The sequence below is a fragment of the Tenrec ecaudatus genome, chromosome 9 (genome assembly GCF_050624435.1).
Source record: "Tenrec ecaudatus isolate mTenEca1 chromosome 9, mTenEca1.hap1, whole genome shotgun sequence".
NCBI classification, from domain to species: domain Eukaryota; kingdom Metazoa; phylum Chordata; class Mammalia; order Afrosoricida; family Tenrecidae; genus Tenrec; species Tenrec ecaudatus.
In genome coordinates, this window is record NC_134538.1 from 124,695,037 (window position 1) to 124,716,466 (window position 21,430).

The window sequence follows — 21,430 nt, forward strand, 5'->3', positions numbered from 1 at the left end:
ATACCAGGAATAAAACAAGTAGGACACAACTGCCCACCAGGAACGCAGGCTGGTATGCTTCCAGGCAACACATCCACCCCATCACTGCAACACATCTTGCACTTGGGCCATGAAAATCACCTCCTAAAACGTCTCTTTGGATTGTCACCTCCTGCCCCCACCTCAATGCATCCTTCACATGGTACCTACTATTTTTCTCAAGCAGGTGGTCACACCACTCAGCTTTCTCAAAAGGCAGCAATGATTCCCAGCGCTTACAGAGTTTAACATGACCTTGCCGGCAACTCTCTGATGGTTCCCATGACATGGTCTTGTGCATGTTTAAGTTGACTTGATCCTTCTCCTTTTTCCCACACATTCATGCCTGTGCACCTGCTATTCCCTCAGGTCACCTCCTCCATAAAAAGTCCCTTGGTTGATGTTCAGAATTAACTGATCCGTCTCTTAACTTTACATAGCACAATACCTGAATCTCTAGTTACTGCAATTCCACTGCACTCTGAATCATGTTTAGATGTTCACCTGCCTCTTAGAGTAGGTCATCAATTCCTACCTGCCACTAATTAGCTGGGCAATTCTGAATAAGTGATTGCATTGTCTGAGGTTCAATTTTCTCATCAGCAAAATTTAGGAGTTGGTTAAGTAACTGCTAATGTCTCTTAAAGTTCCCATAAGAATGACTCTTCATAATTTTTGGAAAAGGCAGCAGAGAGAGAGCACAGTAGCAAGCATGGACTTGGTGATCAGACAAGTAGGTTTGACCCAGCTCTACAACCTAACTCTCAACAATGGGGGTACTGCTTAACATTACTGTGCCTCCCTTATCTATACATTGGAAATAATAAATGTGATCTGTTGGAATTCTTTCCGTTTTGCTAAACAATAGCTTTATTCAGACATAATTCACATATCCAATGTGTAATTCACTCATTTAAAGTGGGCCAATTATTGGTTTTCGTATATTCACAGAGTTGTGCAACCATTACCACAATCAATCATAGAACATTCTCAAGATTCCAGAAAGAAACTGTATGCTCATTAGCAATCACCCACATGCCTTCCTCCCCATACCCTCCAAGCCAGGGGTCCTCAAACTACAGCCCGCAGGCCACATGCGGCCGCCAAGGACATTTATCCAGACTGCCGGGTGTTTTTGCCTGTTTTGTTTTTCACTTCAAAATAAGATGTGTGCAGTGTGAATAGGAATTTGTTCATAGTTTTGTTTTGTTTTTTAACTATAGTCTGGCCCTCCAACGGGTCTGAAGGACAGTGAACTTGCCCGCCCCCCGGTTTAAAAAGTTTGAGGACCCCTGCGTCTAAGCCATAAGCAGCCACTTCTCTGCTTGCTATCTCTCAGCAGGATTTGAGTATTCTGGACATTTCCGATCAACAGAATCATAGTACATGCATTTCTTAGGTGAATAGCTTTTTTCATTTAGTGCATTTTTTCCATGTATATCTATGATGTTGCATGTAACAATGCACCATTCTTTTTACGGGCAGAAATATTCCACTAGGAAGACACACCATTTTACTTTTTCTTCCTTTTTTTTCAGTTTCTTTTATTTTTATTCAGATTTATTTCAGGCAAAAAGCATTGATATATTCAGCTTTCTCAATGTAGCATTAGCTGATAAACCCACCTGCCACTACATACAGGAGATTTTAGCAAGATTATAATTTTTAAATTATCATTTTATTGGGAGCTCTTACAGATCTAAAAATCCATTGTGTCAGGCACATCTGTGCATAAGTTACCATCATCCTTTTCAAAACATTTCTTTCTACTTGAGCCTGGGTATCAGCTCCTCTTTTTTACCCTCCCACTCCCACCCTCCAATCCTCGTAAACCCTTGATACATTATAAATTATTATTTTCATCTTATACCTTCCGCTGTCTCCCTTCACCCATGTTTCTGTTGTCCATCAACCTGGGTGGGGGGTTATATGTCAATCATAACAATTGGTTCCCTCTTCATATCCCCACCTTCCCTCTATTCTCATGGTATTGCTACTTTCATTATTGTTCCTAAGGGGTTAATCTGTCCTGGATTCTGTGTGTCAAGAGCTCTTATCTGTACCAGTGTACATGCTCTGGTCTAATCGGATTTGTACGGTAGAACAGGGGTCATGCTAGTGAGGGGAGGAAGCATTGAAGAACTAGAGGAATGTATGTTTGGTCAGTGCTATGCTGCACCCTGGCTGGCTCGTCCCTTCCTTGTGACCCTTCTGTGAAGGGAATTCCGATTGTCTACAGATGGGCTTTGGTGAGTTTCCACTCAGCCAGCCCCTCATTTGCATGGATAGGATTGTTTGTATTGAGTCTTCTGATGCCTGACACCTGATCCTGTCAACACTTCATGATCGAACAGCTGTACACCATTTTTCTAATCCACTCATTGGCTGATGGCAACTTGGGTTGTTTCCACGTCTATAATGAATACTGCTACCCTCTCAGCTTTAAGTAATCCAAGCACTGCACTAAACTGTAACTAGGGAGGCAGAATTTGGCTTCAAGCCATCAGCATCAGGCTACGTTTGTTCACAGTTCATTATCAGGAGCTGCCTGGTGACAAAAGAGCTTCAATAACTCCACGCCTTCTCACACTCAAACCTACAACTAGGAGAAAAGCGAGGCTTCTTTCGGACCCTCAAGTCAAACGCCTACCTCTGATGGGCTCGCTGGCTGTGGCCCGGAGGAGGCAAGCACCAGCTCTAACAGCCCCACTCCACCCCTGGAGTGTGTGTGTGGGCATGGGGGGGGTGGAGAGATAGAGGAACCCAAGATGCTGGGTCGGACATAATCCCATAGGACTGAAGCCTTTTCCGAGTAAGCTAAGGAGCCTTGGCAGTGCTAACCAGGAGCTGCAATGATAACCATTCTGCGGAGGAAAGATGAGGCTGTCCCAGAAAAGATTTATAATCTCGGAAACCCTGAACAGCAGTGTTTCCCAGAGTGGGTGACACCCGAAGGGGCACTGGAATAATTTGGGGGGAGCTGCAAAAGCATATACCTACTCTTTATCCTGGATTATGGGTTTTAGTACATACAAGCTTTTAATTGAGGAATTTTTCTCTGAAAAGGGCAAGTCTGGGTATCTATACATAGGGTCACTACGGGCAAAATGACAGCAGAATTGGTTTTCCAGAAAATAAATTGATAGTAACCTCAATTCAGAATTGACTCAACATGATAGTTATAGATTCAGTAAAATGCTCAATACATAGTACATGCTCAATAAACGTTAGCTACTAATATTAGCTATTATTTGTCTTAGAATAAGCCACATGACGATTATTAGACTTTTCAAAAGCAACATGTTAAGTTGATAAGAATTCAATGTCATATATACTCAGCTTAACATTAAAGCATGCTCAAATTATATTTGCTTTGCTTTTTTTTTTCAGGATAAAAAGTAAGACTGCATCCCTATCACAGTTTTAAAAATTTAAGGAAAGAATTGAACTTATTTTCGAAGTTTTCAGACATCTGGGTTAGAGTCCAGGGTCTCTGCGCGAGACGTTTCAGGGCTTGTGTGAACCATGCTGGAGAGAAACCGGGAGAAAGGCCCACAGTGCCACAGAAGCATCTTCAACGCCAGCAGCCTGGTGGGCAGCCCTGGCATTCACCAGATACTTCACTAGCCAAAGTTCCCAACTCTGTCTACAAGCAACTCTTTTCACAAGAAAATAACATTTTGGTTTATTTTTATAAACTAGCAAAAAACTAGAATCCCCTTTATAAAAAATGATTTTCAGCTTTTCCCAGAATATACTTTTTGCATAAAGTTAGGGATACCAATGCAGAAAACAAAAACCAAAATGTGATTTCCCTCTCAGTCCGTTTGCCTACACAGCGTGAAACAGCCACAATACCCATGACTGTGGCCCCGATATCTTTTGGTGTCATCCATCCCTTATGACCCAATCCAGGTCACCTCCTGCCCACTCCCATGAGCTATTTAGGAGTGAAAGACCGAGAGCGATCACCTTGATGAGCAGCCACTACCTCTTCATGATTTCCACATCTCTTCCCTGGAATTCACTTGGAGGACACGGGATTAAACAGCTCTCCAATGACCTCCAGGAGTTATCATGGAGAAAATTGAAGCTGTGCATGCTGAAATGCTTAAGAAAATATTTCTTATTGTAACTCCATAACTCTCCTTTTTTTAATTCTAAAAATTCCTGAAATACAACTGAAGCTCCATAAAAATAATGACAGCTGTCACTGAGTACTGACCATGCGCAGGATAAATATCATCTCCCTTAATCCTCACATAGCTCAGTGACTCTCGGAGGAGTGACTGTCATTAGCTCTATGTTAGGACAGAGAAAGGGAACCTCCGAACAATTAAACAACTTACCTAACGTGACTGAGAAAAGTGACCTACCAAACCCTGAAGCCTGCTCCGCTGCCTCTGACAGCAGGACCAGCCTCACACAAGACTATTGTGAGACGAAGGCGACTTTGGAAAAAAGGAAAGTATCACATCCTCTCTTGTTAGCTGGGGAAGTGGCATAGCCTTTGCCTACACAAGGGAACTATATACTTCCAGTAACTGGGCTCAAAACTTTCAGAGGGTAGAGTTTCAAAGCCTAGGATCCTCTCCAAGGTAAACTTATCCTCAAGTGTACTTTCACTTGATCACAAAGACACACAGGTAGGGGGCATCCGCAGGGCTGAGCGAAAGAGGAGAACGGATCTGCTCTTACTGGTTCGACCTTTGGGGCACTGGTTACTTACTACATGAAGGTTACAGTTGAAGACTAAAAGACTTGGCAAAGGCTGCCCAACAGCAGAGCGTAGATAATGGCCATGCACTGTACACAGAAAACAGCTGAAATGATGGCAACAGTGTTATAATAAATATTTCAGTGTACATAAAATACAAGTAAGACTTCACCATACAGCTACAATGGGGGTGGGGAGAGAAGAGTGCTGAAAGCTAAGGTAGGAAACAGGTCACACTTTAAAAAAATTTCTTAAATAGACTAAACATTTCCATATCAAGCCAACTTCTACCCCACTTGGACAGAAATTTAATCAGGCTTATCTTCATATATGACAGATATGACAGGTGAAGGGTCCTATGACATAGGTGAACCTTGGAAACAGTATGCTGAGTAGAACAAGGCAGACACAGAAGGACAAATATATGATCCCACACTCAGGAAACATCCAGAACAGCCAAGCAGACCAACGTTCCTTAGAGACTGGTTACCAGGGACAGGAGAGGAATGTACTGTTTAAGGGAGCTCTGGTGGCAGAGTGGTTAGCAGTTTGAAGCCACCAGCCACTCCATAGGAGAAAGAGAAGGCTTTCTATCCCTGTAAAGAGTTAGGCTCAGAAACCCCCAGGGGGCAGTTCTACTCGGTCCTCTATGGTCACCATGAGTTGACAGTGAATGGAGAGCAGTGAGTGAAGTTTCTGTGAAGGGTAATGAAAAATCCGAAAACAGAGAATGGTGATGATTGTACAAATGGCAACTGTAAATAGTCTCAATGAGGGCCTCTACTCAAGTACTCCCTCAATGCAAGAATACTTTCTTCTATTAAATTGGCATTCTATGATGCTCACCCTCCGGATACAACCGCTGCAAACAAAGCGGGTGAATAAGCAAATGTGATGAAGAAAGCTGATGGTGCCCGGCTATCAAAAGATATAGTATCTGGGGTCTTAAAGGCTTGAAGGTAAACAAGTGGCCATCTAGCTCAGAAGCAACAAAGCCCACATGGAAGAACACACCAGCCTGTGTGATCACGTGGTTCCAAAGGGATCAGGTATCAGACATCACAGAACAAAAAATCATATCATTGGGTGCAGACCTCCATGATACGATCGCTGAGGTCAAACGGGTGCATAAGCAAATGTGGCGAAGAAAGCTGATGGTGCCCGGCTATCAAAAGAGATAGTGTCTGGAGTCTTAAAGGCTTGAAGGTAAATAAGCGGCCATCTATCTTAAAAGTAACAAAGCCCAGATGGAAGAAGCACACCAGCCTGTGCGATCACAAGGTGTCGAAGGGATCAGGTATAAGGCATCATCGGAAAAAAAAAAATCTTACCATAGTGAATGAAGTGCAGCCACTGGAGATCCCCTTGCAGAGGGATCTAGGGGAGGAGATGAGTTAGTCAGGGTGCAATGTAGCACCGATGAAGAATTCAGCTTTCCTCTAGTTCCTAAATGCTTCCTCCCCCCCAACTACCATGATCCTAATTCTACCTTGCAGGACTGGATAGAGCAGAGGTTGTACACTGGTGTAGATAGGAGCTGGAGGCACAGGGAATCCAGGGTGGATGATACCTTCAGGACCAGGGGTGTGTGTGGTGATACTGGGAGGGTAGAGGGAGAATGGGTTGGAAAGAGGGAACCAATTACAAGGATCTACATATGACCTCCTCCCTGGGAGACGGACAAAAGAAAAGGGAGTGAAGGAAGACGTCGGACAGGGCAAGATATGACAAAATAATAATTTATAAATTATCAAGGGCTCATGAGGAAGGGGGGAACGGGGAGGGAGAGGGGGAAAAAAGAGGACTTGATGTAAAGGGCTTAAGTGAAGAGCAAATGCTTTGAAAATGATGAGGGCAATGATTGTATGGATGTGCTTTACACAACTGATGTATGTATGGATTGTGTATGAGCCCCTAATAAAACGCTTTTTAAAAATTCATAAATAAAACCTAAAAAAGGAAAAAGTCTCAGTGAACATGTAAAAATGATTGAAGAAGTGACAAATCTTTTCTATACTTCACAAGAAAAAAACTTTTTAAAAGTATTTCTCATTCATTCTTGAGAAATTCAAATTTCAAATATTTTTAAAATAAAATTTTAAGTTATGCCAAAAAAAAGTATTTCTCATTCAGAGAAAGAGGATACATTTTCAATTTTCTCTTTTTTGGACCACATTGACAGCAGGACTGGGCTTCTGTGTCTGCGTTTGTCTTCCAGCAGCTCCAAAGGCCAGGGGTGAACTCGGGGCTCTGTGCCAGCACACTGAGCCGACTGCGGCACCGAAGGACAGACAACTTTAATCAAGGCTTTGCCCGTTGCCCAAAGGCCGCGAGAGGGCCACGTCTCCGCCTGCCAACTGTCTCAGAGCAAGACCATTCTTTCCACTGTATCAAGAACACAAGTCGACACCAAATTATATTTTAAAAGTGGTCTCCTGATGCGTAGGATGACTGAAACTGCTGGTTGAGGTGCTCTGTAAAACCCTTGCCACCCTGTGCACCCTCAGATCCACAATCTGACCTCTGTGAGAGGGTGTCAGCTTCAACAGGAATGCTTCGACTAACCTCCTGATATGTTCGATTTTAGGATAAGACACATTACACACCACCACCATCAACACCCCACCCACTCACTGCAAAGGAAAAAAGAAAATTGTCAAGAAGATATTCCAGAAATAAATGAAAATCACGAGTAGCATGAAATTCCCTGTCAGTGACTGCAATAGGTGGCGGGCATGGAGTAACCCTAGCTGTCAGGAGCAGAGGGAGCACCTGGTGACCAGAGGACGCACCCAGCCAGGGAACTGAAGGATTCCCAAAGCCTGGAACTGCTTCTAAGTGGATTGCCCATCTTACCTCTACTCCACAATCTCAATTAAATTCTGCTTTCTGGGTTAAATCTTGTTCCCCCTCCTCTTCCTCCTGACCTGTATATTAAACCCGCCAAACACATACTCACACAATCCATCCATAGGCTCAGGAGTGTGGGCGCCTGCAGGCTCCTGCACTTCCTGCTCAGCTACAGCAAGAGACAGTCCTGTGTTTCCAACATGCTCAAGCTGAAAACATCCCAATCCCATCCAGGTACATAGACCTCAAAATACATCAGGGCCTTTTCATAAAAATAATCTCTCAAAAGAAGCTAGTCTCCTTATATTCTAATCCTTACAAAGGCCTTCCTTCAGTAAGAGTGCAAGGTCACATACCTCATTTCTAACATGATGGTGGGGGGTAGAGTCTCCAAGACAGTAAGAAGTTAAAGCAAGCAACCAAGGATCACAGTAATGCCAAGATTAGGCGCCGGGGTAGCAGATGGGTAGGTGCTTGCCTGCCAGCAGAGAGAGGTTGGTAGTTCGAACCTACCCTGGGGCATTTGCTAAGACAGGCCATGTGATTTGCTTCCAAAAGGTCACAGCCTTGAAAACCCCTAAGGATCAACTCAACTCTGTACACATGGCACGAACGACAAGGTAGATGGCAGACGCTGAGAAGATGTGACCGGTGCGATGTGACCGAGACTGATCAGTCAGAGAGAAACAGGTTCCGGAGCCCTGGTCAGACTGAGAAAACGGGGAGGGGACATTTGGGGAAGAAAGCCTAAAATCTTCAGTTTTTGTTTTTTTAATCCAAAAGAGTTTTTGCAAAGGAAAGGAAAAGTTCATGATTTTACAGCCTTAAAATCATTTTAATCAATATTCATTTAGGACACTTATATACAACCCAATAGAATCAATTTAAAAGGAGGCAAACTTATTTCTCAGAATGTGACCTCATTAATGCTGTACACAAGCCTTTTAAAGAATCACTTTAAAAAGCAACAGGGTAAGTCATTAAAAATTATGAAGACAACCAAATGTAAATCCATCGATGGACTGAGGGCAAGAACTGTCCCAGTGTTTCACACATAGCTTAGGTGCAGCCTAGGGGGAGCGCCATCAGAGGCAGATTTTAAAGTACTACAGTGACCTACAATGCCAATACCCTCAGAAATGTTCCCTTTGCAACATACACACAAACACCACAATTAAATACTCCCAAACCAAACAGGACAGATCTTAGGGAGGGATCGGTATTAAGCAGACAGTACGTGCCTCAGGCAGTTAGTTATACGATACCGTTATTGTCGCCCGCACACTGCTGGGAGTTTGTGCTGCGCTGTCTCCAAGCACTGCATGGAGGCTGTTTCAATGTGGTCTCTAACGACCGTCCACCTGCCAGAGCCAAAGGCAACATAGTGCTCATCTCCTTCGAATCCTTTGGGGGTTCTTTTTGGTGCAGTCTAATATTATTGACCACAGCCTACTAGGAGTGCTTTATTCCCTCCGTTTCTGTGAAACAACTTTCTCCAGATCCTCCACCTGTTCTTGTGGCTCCTGTGTATCAACTCCACCTGTGCTTTCTTCTCTTCACAGTCAACATCTTTATCTGGTTACCACCATCAGCTACACCTGGCAGCTCCCAATTTACCCGAGCTCTTCTCTGGGTTCCAGGGGCAAACCCTGAGCAAATATCTCCAACAAAAATCACGCCGAGGCCTCTAAAACCTGGTCAAAATCATCCTTAACTTTCCCCCAAACCTGCTCAATATTTGGCTATTTTGAGGAATAGCAATACCCAAAACCAAACCCACTCCCATCAAGTCAATTCCAACTCCTAATAACCCTTTCTAGGGTTTCCGAGACTAAATCTTTACGAGAGCAAACAGTCTCCTGGTCTCCCAGGGAAGGGCTGGTGGATCTGAACTACAGGCCTTGCTGTCAGCAGTCCAAGGTTTACCTGACAGCCACAGAGCTCTGAGGAATAGCAAGAACCCAAAACCCACTGCCACTGACTCTATTCTGATGCATAGCAACCTTTCACAGGGCTTCTAGGGGTGTGGTGGGAGCAGAAAGGCTCATCTTTCCCCGTGGAGCAGCTAGGAGCTTTGACTTGCCAATCTTGGAGCCCAAAGCATAACCCACTGCACACGAGTGCACTTGGAAAACCTAAAAGATAGGATTTTTTTTTAATGGGCAAGTGACTTAAAACAGGTACTTCGCAAAACTGAAATTCAAATGTGCAAAAACATGTGAGGCTGCATTTCAGAAAAATGCAATCGAGACTCGAAAGAGCTAACATTAAAGCGTGACACTCGAAAGAGCAGCGCTGTGGAGCAGACAATGCAGGCAGGAGCATAAAATAGTCCAATCAAACGGCTTCACAATAAAGATGAGGAATTACACCCATTCTATGACCCAGCAATTCCATTAGTATATCCCTAACAGAAATAAGTGCACTTGTCCACTCACAGACATATATTTTTATTTATTAGGCTATTTTATTTTACCCTCACTTGTATTGTTGCTTTACCTGATTCATTATTTTATTTATAATGGTTCAAAATAGAGGGAAGAGGATACTCATCAATAGAAGGATAGATAAGTAAAGTTGTGCTGTATCCTTTCCATGGAATTCTACAGTGCAAAAAACAAAGAACAAGCAGATAGAACCACTGTAGCAAGCATGGGTAAATCTCAGATAGTACATCCACGGGGAAGAAACCATGTACAAACATATACTTTCTCTGATTCCCTTTCTAGAACTTCAAAATTAGCACTTGTCAGTAGACCTAGAACAGTGTCAGGACACAGACTCGGGAGGGCATAAGGAACTGCAGATGGTATTGGGAGGATTCTATATCCTGACATGAGTGGGGATGGCAGGACTATATGTGAAAAGTCATCAAACTGCACCCCTAAGATTAGTACACTCTATGTCCTTTACTATGCAAGGCATAGCGCACTCTTTTTAAAACTAGCAAAGTATTACACAAGTCTGGGAGGAAAACAGACTAAAATACTTGATGGAGCTACAGTTGATGTTTCTGTCTAAATTTTATTCCACGACAAAACCTATTTCATTTTTTAAATAATGCTAATCGTTTCTCAGCCTTTTGGTTATGATCAAGCAAAAAATCATGCTAAAATCTTAACAATGCTCATCACACTGTCCTACAATAGTCAATTTATACAACAGTCTCCTTTTACAAGTACCTAGCAGCTTACACCAGGCTCTGTTTGTTTTTTCTTCACCATATCCAACACATTGCCCGGCAATGTTACCTGCTTCATGTGTGTTGGTTGTATTGAATTGCATAGCTGTCAAGCAAAGTGCTTGTTAAAGAAACAAAGGCATAGCAAAAAGTCAAAATAGGTGATCTGCTTCCAAAATCACAGACTAATAAACCTGAGTTCATACAACAAAGAAGGGTTAAGGCTTACCTAATAAGAAGGATCAATACTGGAATCACACACCTGTGATTACTGGCCCAAGCCTATCTTTTTCTGTGTCAGTTAGAATCCACCCACGACACTATGAGGAACAGAGAGGGAGAGAGAGAGAGAAACACGACAGGACAGACAACTCACCATTTTGACTAGGGACACAATAGGAGGTCTCAGAAAACAGGAGAAAAACGTAGCGCCAAATTCCTAAAAAAGGAATCCTAAAAATTCTGATTGATTAGGTTCCAAATAGAGCCCAGGGATCTGTAGTTTCACCAGGTCCCCAGAAGATTCCAATGAGTAGCCAGGTTTGGGGACAGAGGAACACACAAGTCCTACTGCCCTAAACCAACCGTAGAGCTTGGAACTGAAGTTGTTTCTGGAGGCCACCTTTCAGGCAAAGGACAGACTCAAAGCAAAACGAAACTCACTGCTATCGAGTCAATGTCGATTCACAGCGACCCTCTAGGACAAGGTAAAACTGTCCCTGTGAGTTTTTGAGACTGTAACTCTTTATGGCAGTGGGTCTCAACCTTCCTCATGCCTCGACCCTTTAATACAGTTCCTCATGTTGTGGTGACCCCCAACCATAAGTTATTTTCATTACAACTTCATATTGTTATGAGTCAGGCGGCTCTGTGAAAGGGTTGTTCGACCCGCCCCAAAGGGGTCGCGACCCACAGGTTGAGAACCGCTGCTTTATAGGAATAGCAAGCCTCATCTTTCTCCAGCAGTGAGAGGCTGGTGGTTTTGAACTGCTGACCTTGCAGTTAGCAGCCCAACTCATAACCACTATGCCTCAAAGGCTCCTATAAGGATAGACCAGAGTACAAAATAAAGTATCACCAATGAGCAATGTGCTTCCTTAAACAATCAAATATACGAACCTAATAGTCAACATTTACCCAAAAGTACAGAGGAGGAAGCAGGGAGAGGAGGTGAAGTTATATCAATGGAAACAAAACAAACAGAATGTAAATCATGATAATGACATACTGAAACAAATGTCATGGAATACTGTGTATAAAAATTGTTCAATGAAAACCTAATTTGTTACATAAATTATCACATAAAACAGATTTTTAAAAATCCTCCCTCTATCCTGTTTATTGATACAAAAACTTGTACCCAAATAGTGTTCAGCAACTTTATTTGTAAGGAACTACTCAAATGTCAACAGGTAAACGAATAAAATATTGTACAACTATACAATGGAATAAGACTCGGCAGAATAAATTGATACAAACAACAAGGATGATTCTCCACATCATGTTATGGAGGAGGAGGGCGGAGTAAATCCCAAAATGTTACATACTATGCAATTCCATTTGTATACCTCTTAGTAGTACAGAAGTTACAGTGGAGAACAGAACCAGTGTTTGCCAGGGACAAGGGTTGGGTGGGGATGTGTAACTACTAACGGATAACAAGGATGCATTTCTTTGTAGGGAAGAAACAAGCCTGTATCCTCACTGTCGTTATCCCAAAACGCCAAAATCACTGCCACAGGGACGATTCTTACCCATAAAGGCCCTAGAGGACAGGGTAGAACTGGGCCTGTGGGTTTCTGAGATTGTAACTCTTTATGGGAGTAGAAAGCCTCATCTTTCTCCCAGGGAACAGCTGGTGGTTTCAAACTGTGGACCTTGCAGTTATCAGCTCAATGTGTAACCACTACACCACGACTCCCTCAGTGTGATGAGAGATGTGATAAAGTCTGATAGAATTATGAACTCACATACAGTACTTGTACTGGAGTGGCATTGTACCATGTCAGTTTCCTGATACTGATCATGTTCTATGGTAATGCAAGACTTTACCATAAAAGGACGCTTTGAGAAGGTATATGGAAGCTGTATTATTTCTGCAACTTCTTAAACTATTCAAAATAAGGTTTTCATTTAAAATTAAAAAAACACCGAGGGTCACAACCATAGACAAAAGGAGAAATTAAATGTGGTGTATCCACACAAGGGCCACACACATGTGTGGCCATGAAAGGAATGATGTACTGATACATGTTACAACATGGATAAACCTTGAAAACTGAGGCTAGGTGAAAGCCAGATGCAAAAGGTAACATACTTCAGAAATATTTTGGATTGTTTTTTGCAACTACCACAAAAAAGCAACGTCACAATAAAGCACATCAGATGATTCTGTTTGTTTTGTTTTTTCCCCCAGAGCATATAAAAGTTACGTTTGCATTAGAGTCTAGTAAGAAGCCCTGGTGGCATAGTGAATTACAAATTGGACTGCTAACTACAAAGTAAGCAGTTCGAATCCGCCAGCCACATCAAGGAGGAAGGTGAGGCTTTCTACTCAAATAAAGATTTACAGTCTCAGAAACCTGCCGGGGCAATTCTGCTTTGCCCTATATAGTCTCTATGAGTCAGAATTGATTAGATCAGTAGTTCTCAATCTGTAGGTCACGACCCCGTTGGGGGTCAGTCGAACAACGCTTTCACAGGGGTCATGTGATTCATAACAGTAGCACCATTACAGTGATGAAGTAGCAAGGAAAATAATGTTATGGTTGGGGGGGTCACCACACCATAAACTGTATTAAAGGGTCGCATCATTAGGAAGGTTGAGAACCACTGGACTAGATAGTAGTGAGTTTGGTTCCTTGGTTATAGTTTATTAAGTATGCAATAGCATTTTTTTCCCATTAGCATTTTGAAAAGGTATGAAATATTATGAGAATGCCCACAATGTGGCAGAGACAAGAAGAGAGCCATGCTGTTGGGGAAATGGAGATGATACACTTGTTAGATGCAGGAGGCTACAAACCTTCAATTTTTTAAAAAGCACCATATCTATTATAGCTACCGGGTGCGATAAAAATGAGGCACACTAAGGTGAGGTGCCCAGAATCAGCATACCCATTGCTTCAGAAAGCTGGTCACTGGCCATCAGGGTTAGACACAAAGGGCAAAAGGCAGAGCACTGCACACACAGGTTTCTCCTTCAGAGTGATGAAAATGTTGGGTCATTAGAGGTGATGGCTGCCTGCCTTTATGAATATGCTCATCAACACTGAATTATACACTTAAAAGACTAAATGTTACAGCACAAGTTATGCCTCAATAAGAAGCACTGCGTGCAAAAAATAGAGACTTTTTAAACATAGCTAAGTATACTCATGTCACAAGGCAAAATCTATCACAGGCTATGTCATTCCTATGATCTATGACTGACTGACTGGCAGTCCCTCTGTGCTGCCTGGTACAAAACAACACAATTAAATTCAACAAACTTAAACCCGCCAGCGCAATCTGATGAGGTGGAAAGTTTGCCTCAACTCAGCAGAAACATTGTAACCTTAGTCTTGATTACAAATTCTGGTCTCCTAAAAAAGTAAACCAGGAGCCAGGTTGGCAAGAGGGTGCTGCCGGCACTATTGCGCCCTTTCTCCTGGCCGCTGACCCCAGCCCGGCTCCAAAGCAGTCAGCGAGCTCAAAGTTTGACATTCGGGAGCAAAGAGTAAACCTGACTGGCTGCAAGTTGAGCTGCCCTTGGGCACCAGTCTTCCTGTGGGCCTCTCCCAGCAAGCAATGTAGTGGAGATGTTCTAGAGGAGAAAAGATGAAAGGGGTTGGAGTAAACTATTGAAACACTGACGCATGTGCTCCTTGTGGCAAGCACAGGGACGCTGGCCCCACCATCTTCTGAATGTACATGAGAGAGAACAGTTACATGTGAGTATGTGTCACCAGCATCTGTGTGCTGCTCCAAGTGAAAAATATGAAAGCATGTCTGTGTTCCTCACATATTGCATATTGTGCTAATCAGGCAGAAAATGTCAATTTTGAGGTATAATGTTAAAAGTGCTTCAATTTAGGAGGTGCATTGTGTTAAATGTACTAGTAGAAAAGGTTAAGCAATAAACATTCGACGCACATTTACAAAAGAAACAGTAACCTGGCTCAATTCCTAAAAGCTCAGAGAATTGAGTGGAAACAAAATTAATAAAGAGCCAGTTTGTATATGCAAGTAGCTAATGACAAATGTGGATCCCATGACATCAGGCCAGGACCACATAGCCGTATCACTTCATTTTGCCAGTTATTGTAATAATATGCGAAGAAATTTGACCTTTCCCTCCTTGGGGTAATTCATCAAAAAGCTAAACATTGGGCATCAGAAGAACATGATCCAAATTCCCTGTACAGTCTTAGCCTGTCAGAGAGTTCTGTAAAACGAGGAATACCTCGGAACCTCCAGTCTCCACCACCAATGACAGTCCAAACCAGTGGTTCTCAACCTTCCTCATGCTGCAACCCTTTAATACAGTTCCTCATGTTGTGGGGACCCCCTCCGCCATAAAATTATTTTCATGGCTACTTGTGACCCCTGTGAAAGAGTCGTTGGATCAATCCCCAAAGGGGTAGCGACCCACAGGTTGAGAACCAGTCGCCACCAGCTCCCTTGTCTTCCTACAAAGGCTAGCTCTGCTTTTTTCACCTGTGATGCCTCCCAGTTCCCACAGGCCCACCGGTTCTTTAGAACAGCATCACATCGATCCTGTCCTCCCAGACACAAGGCCCTACTCCACTTGACTCCTGCCTCTCGCCGACCTCCTCTGGACCCTCCAGACCCCGGGGACCTCAGGGTTCCTCAAGGATTCATTCCTGACCCTTCCCTTCCCCGGGCCTCTGCCATGCTCCTATCTCTTACTCACTCCAGTTTCAGCCCAAACGCCAACTCCTCAGAGAGTTCAGACTGTCGACTGAGTCCCAGACTGCCTAGATTCCATTTAATAGGTGGGCAAGTCACTGTTTCCTCGGGTGTGAAACCCTGATAACAACAGTCTCCCTGACAGGGCTGTCACAGGTATAAATGGTGTCGTTGGGTGGCACTCAACTACCAGCTGCAAAGCTTCTCAATCTAAATTCATACAGAGGCTCCTCAGAAGACAGACCCCATGATCTGCTTCCGGGAAGGTCACCACTGTGAAAAGCCTACAGAGCAGTTCTATTCTGCACACGGAGAATCAGCCGCAGTAACAATCTCAGCGTTGTCACGAGATGTGAGTACAAGCAAAGCAAACCACACAGTGTTCTGTTACTGTACTTTTTTTTCCTATCCCTTAGCACTACTCCCCCAAACTCAACCGAATGGAAGCTCCTCCTTTCCCTTAAATCTTATCACCTGTACACAAAATGCAAATGAGAAAATTTCTAAATTAATCTGCATGAGTGAAAGTGGAGACTGTGGATATACACTACTTCTTTATAAGCATACCACATAGATTTTTAAACTGCGGCATCCAAACATAAGGCCCCAGGTCACTGGGAAAGTCATGTTCCAAAATATGACAACATGAAATACCCACTGACTTCATTAGAAAAAGGTTTTCTACCAAGTGTGCATACACATATGTATACATATTATACATATATACACACATGCCATCACAAAACTAAGGTCACACATTTTTCAACTTTTTTCCATTTCTGTAGAAATACCGTAAATCAATGCTTCAACGCCAGCACTCAGGACACTATAGTCCTCTCTACACATGGGCTAAAGAAAAATCCTAAATCTAAAGTTCTTGATTATCTTCAATGCAGGGACTAATTTTTTTAAATCTAAAACTACCAGAAACTCACTCCCTTTTCACATTTAAGATCCATTTTCTTCAAATCTTATATATAGCCCCTTTATCACATCCGATATCCATTTCCTTCATATCGTAAACATTAAGTCGTACTCCCTCATTCAGCTTTGGGGGAAGGCATTTTTAGGTTGAAAGCCACATTTTGTCAAAGTCTCAAAATACTTTCAAGTTACACTGTTTTCTATATAAACCACATTATAAACCACGGTATAAACCACACTAACAATGACTTTGCCAGTTTCCGCCAATGCCACCAACCGGGAGGAAAGACATCCACCATCGAGGCCAATATTTGGAAAGAACCATAAGGCTAATGGCGTGGTAGACCACTCCCCTGCCCCCCCCCCAAAGAAAACAACAAATGCTTCGTGGGTTTATTTAAGGATCGCCACCTTGAATATCAGAGTAGCAGAAATTACCTTTTCTACGCTACTCTTTATTTTCTTGCTCAGGAGGAGGAGTAAAGCAACAAACCGAGAGAGAGGGGAAAGATGCGGAACCCTGGGAGATCCACAGGGAAAAAGGAGGCGGCGGCGGCGCTGTGCAGTCTCGGAGCAGCTCTCCAGGAAAGGCTGCTCTGGCTCCGGCCGCCCCAACTCGGCTCGATAACCAGGCTGGCGGTGGCCGGGTGGTGGCTGGCTGCACCGTTTTAAATGCCGCCCCCGCCCCGCACCCGTGCAGCCCGGCACAGCAGCCCACCCGCTACACGCCCCCACCGGCCGCGCAGCGCAGTCGCGTTGGAGCCGCGCGCAAAGTTTCGAACGGGAGCCGGAGCGTGCGGACGCACTGGTGCGGGAGCTGAACTCGCGCCAGGACACGCCCGAGGCCGGCCACTGGACCCCGGCGCCGCGCTGGGCGGAGGCCGGGCGGCGGGGCCCGAGAGGACGCGGCGGCCAGACGCGGGGTCCCCTCACGCTCCGCTCCCCGCCCCTCGGTCGGCGCGCCTGCCCAGGTGGGCGCCTCGCAGCCGCCCCAGGCCGCCGGCGCCCCGCCGGGAAGGGTTCGCACCCCGACCCCCGGGCCGGCTCGGCGCGCCGGGGGGTGCGCACGCCCGCACGCCGGCCTCCCCGGTCCGCTCGGGGGCCCCGGCCCGGCGGGCAGCGCGCGCCCCTCCCCCGCCGCCCCTCCCCCCGGGCCGCCCGCCCGCGGGGCGCGCAGGAGCCCGGCGCCGGCGTCCCGGGGACGGCCCGCCTGCCGACGGCCCGGGGGGCGCGGGCAACTTTGAGCCGCGCAGCCGCGGGCGGCCCCCGTCGGGCCGGGGGGCGAGCGCCGCGTGGACTCACTTTTTCGGATGTTTCTCTCTTTTCGGCCTCCGCTTTCGGGCCTGAATGGCCAGCACTGGGGAGAGAGAAGCCACACATTAACGGTCGGGCCGCGGGGCCTCGCGCCGGGGGCCGGGGGCGCGTGCGGGCCACTCACCTTTCCGGGAGCTCATCCCGCCCGCCGCGGCCGACCGAGAGTGGGGGCTTCGGCGGCGGCGGCGGCGGCGACGCGGGAGCCGAGGCGAGCCAGGCTGCAGCCTCACTCGCTCCGCCGCCCCGGAGGAGGCGGGAACCGCGCCTGCGCCGCCGCCGCCGCTCCCGCGGGGGGCCCGGCAAGACCCGCCCCCGCCGGCCGCGCCCCGCCCCCATCCGCCCTTGGGGTCCGGTTCCCCCCCCATGCCGCGGCCCTCCGCGCGCCCCGCACCCGCCGGCGCGCCCACCTGCGTCCTAGGGACCCCGCGCCCGCCCGCAGCCCCGGCCTCGCCTGCTGCGCCCCGGCGACCGGAGCTGGCCGCCGGCCTCGCCCGGGCGCTTGGCCCGCGCGACCCTCCCTCGCAGCCCCGGCCCGTCGCCTCCGCACCCCGGCGGGTCGCGCTGCCCGCTTCTCCAAACGACCTTCCATGGCCCGCGCCTCCGCGGCTCTCGCACCACCCCTCGTCCCGCGGCCTCTTCTCTCCCTTCGTCCCTCTACAGCCTTGCATCCCCATCAGCGGCGGGCATGGAGAGGGCGCCGGACGCGGCGCTGGAAAGCCCGGTGCTTCCCTGGTCGTGTGACCTTGGAGAAGTCATTTCGTGCCAAGCTTGTACCTTCCCCACAGGGGGTGTTTGGGTTCAGTGAAGGCAAAGACAAAGGTGGCATTGGAAGTGGGGTGAAGCTTTTCCCATGTCAACTAGAGTGCCTTGTGCTTCACTGGTTGCTACAGCCATCCCAATCCCAACCCTGCAAGAGCCTCCTTTCCCTTCCTACAAAGGCGGAAACCGAGTCCTGGAGAAGTCAGCCGTTCACCCAGCCAGGATCCAAATTCGGGCCTGGCTACCTAATAACGATTCGAATTAAGAGGGTGGTGGGGAAGATTCGAATTAAATTAATAATGACCTTGAAGAGAGGATTACGGCAGTGTTCCCCTGTTTATTTAACTAATGATTAATGTTTTAAAAAGGTTTACATCTTAACCATTTGCCCCCACTTGAGTTCTGCAACTGTATCCTTAACTGACAAAGCTGACTAATCTTATTCTAAGGATAAGAAACGCAGCGGGGAGGAAGCACTGTTGGAAGAGCTTTTTACTTTATCAAACTGATTGGCAAAATTATGAACACTACTGGAGAGCTTGATAAAATAGAATGAGCACCCATATTTACCTATATCCACTACTTTTGAACATATTACCACATTTGCTTTCTATGTATTTGTATCTGCATATAAACACATACCGTGGCCTTGGCCGTGGTGGTGGGCTTGGTGGGATGTTTGCTTTAGTAAGTCATTTGAGATTTTTGCAGACATTGGTAACATCCATCCGTAAGTATTTCAGTATGTATCTAACTACAAAGATATACTCCTACATAATCAGAATTCCATTCTCATGCCAAGAAATATTAACACTGATACACTAATATGGTATTTAATATAATATATAGGTCATATTCACATTTTTACATTTCCCTTTACCTGGTTTTTTCTCCATTCCATCATATAATCAAGATTTATGCATTGCCTTTAAGTTGATCTGTCTTTTAAATTTTGCTTGGTCTAGAATAATCCCTGACTTAATTTTTTTAACCTTTCATAACATTGACTTTTTTTAAAGAATCCAGTCCAACTGTTTTACAGAATGTTCCTCAATTTGAATTTGTTTCCCTCTGACTCCAGTGAAGTTCAAATAATTTTGTCAAGTATAATATACAAAAAGGATGTACTGCCCATTTCTTCTGTTACTGGTTAATTTACATGGAATCATTTATCCACAGGTAAAGCACCCATTTCCCTTTGGGTTTTACCAGTAATCTATAATACCAAGCCACACCCATTGGGATAGCTAGGATAATTTTCTTAAATGAAAATGTATACTGTTTGGTAATGATGGAGAGAAATTAGAAGTCCTATGCTAACCTCAAGTTCAGCAGACTGAAACCACCAGCTGATCCTTGGGAGAAAGACGAGAATTTCACTACCATATAGAGTTCCAGTCTCAGAAACCCACAGGGACAGTTCTACCCTGTCCTTTAGAGTCACTACATGTCGGAGTGGACTCCATGGCGGTGAGTTTGATTTTGAGTTTTTGTTGCGTTGTTGGTGGGAATGACAAAATATTGCAGATGACAAAATCATCTGGCAGTTCCTCATAAAGCTCGGAACGGAATGAACATGTAACCCAGAAATTCCACTCCTAGGATGTGTCCAGAAGACTTGAAAGCAGGGACTCGTCTTGTAGACTGTTGTTGCCTGCCGTTCACGATGCTCAGAGGTGAATGGATAGACTAGATATGTGATAAATACAAATGGCATAATATGCAGCCACAATGAAAATTAGAACTTCAGAAATGAAATTATGATCCATACTACAACATGAATGCACCTTGTAAACATTTTGCTAAGTAAGCCCAAGACAAAAGTGATCCCACTTATGTTAAATATCTGTGGTGGTGGTTGTGTGTCCAGTCCATTCTGACCCATGGCCACTTTATGCCCAACAGAAGGAAGCACTGCCCGGTCCTGCCCATCCTCACAGCTGTTCCCATGCCCAAACCCACCATTGCAGCCACGGTGTCCATCCATCTCCTCGAAGGCCTTCACTGCCCCTCGACTTTACTATGTTCACCATCTAAAGTAGGCAAAAGCATAGTGGCAGACAGTAGATGTGTGGTTACCATGCTCTGCAGGGGGTGGGGGAGAAAGACTGAGGAGTCCCTGGTTAATCTGTACAGAATTTCTGTTTGAGGTGATGAAAACTTTGGAAACCATGGTGACGGTTGCTCAACTTCATGAAGATATGTACTGCCACCAAATTATACACTTATAAATAGTCAAACGTGCAAGTGTATCTTTACCTCAACAGTAACAAAAAATCATCTGTGTGGAAAATGCAGGACAGGATTTCAAATTCTGACGGACTCCAGACATGCTGGAGCTATGAAGGTTGGACGAGTCCCTGAAACGTTTGCCCTGAGATAATCTTTAAAACTTCAGCCAAAAATAGCCCCTGAAGCAGGAGCAGATTATACAATAAGCAAGGTAAGCACTGGCTTCTATGTGCTGATTTACTAATCAAAGATATGGAAAACCTGATATGAACTTATCCACTACAGATTTTGTAGGTAAATATAAGTAAGCCTGTGTTTATTTTGCATATTGCATAATTGGACACTGTCCAGAGTCTTCTAAAAGCCAAATAATAGGTTAGCTTAACAGGTAAAGAATGCCTGCCCTTGAGCTTCATGCTCCTGTCAACTATCTATCTGGGACCAATTTGACAACACTAACTTGACCGATTAGATAGAAAGCATAGGGATAAGGAAATCTGTGTGAAGAGGGAACAAACACTCCG

The 21,430-nt window shown here is 45.2% G+C and overlaps 1 protein-coding gene across 4 annotated transcripts in view; it reads right to left on the minus strand.

The window, feature by feature from the left end:
* SRPK2 (SRSF protein kinase 2) overlaps nucleotides 1-18,169 on the minus strand; it is a 249,897-nt gene extending 231,728 nt beyond the window's left edge. For 3 of the 4 annotated variants that reach the window (XM_075558523.1, XM_075558526.1, XM_075558522.1), the window contains exons 1-2: nucleotides 18,040-18,169; nucleotides 17,904-17,958 (exon numbers count right to left, since the gene is read on the minus strand). In XM_075558523.1, coding sequence (XP_075414638.1) covers nucleotides 17,904-17,958; nucleotides 18,040-18,055 — 71 coding nt within the window. In that variant the 5' untranslated portion in view covers nucleotides 18,056-18,169. Of the gene's footprint in view, nucleotides 1-17,903; nucleotides 17,959-18,039 lie in introns of those variants that run through there. The other variant, XM_075558524.1, reaches the window with a different exon arrangement.
* Nucleotides 18,170-21,430: the final 3,261 nt, after the last annotated feature.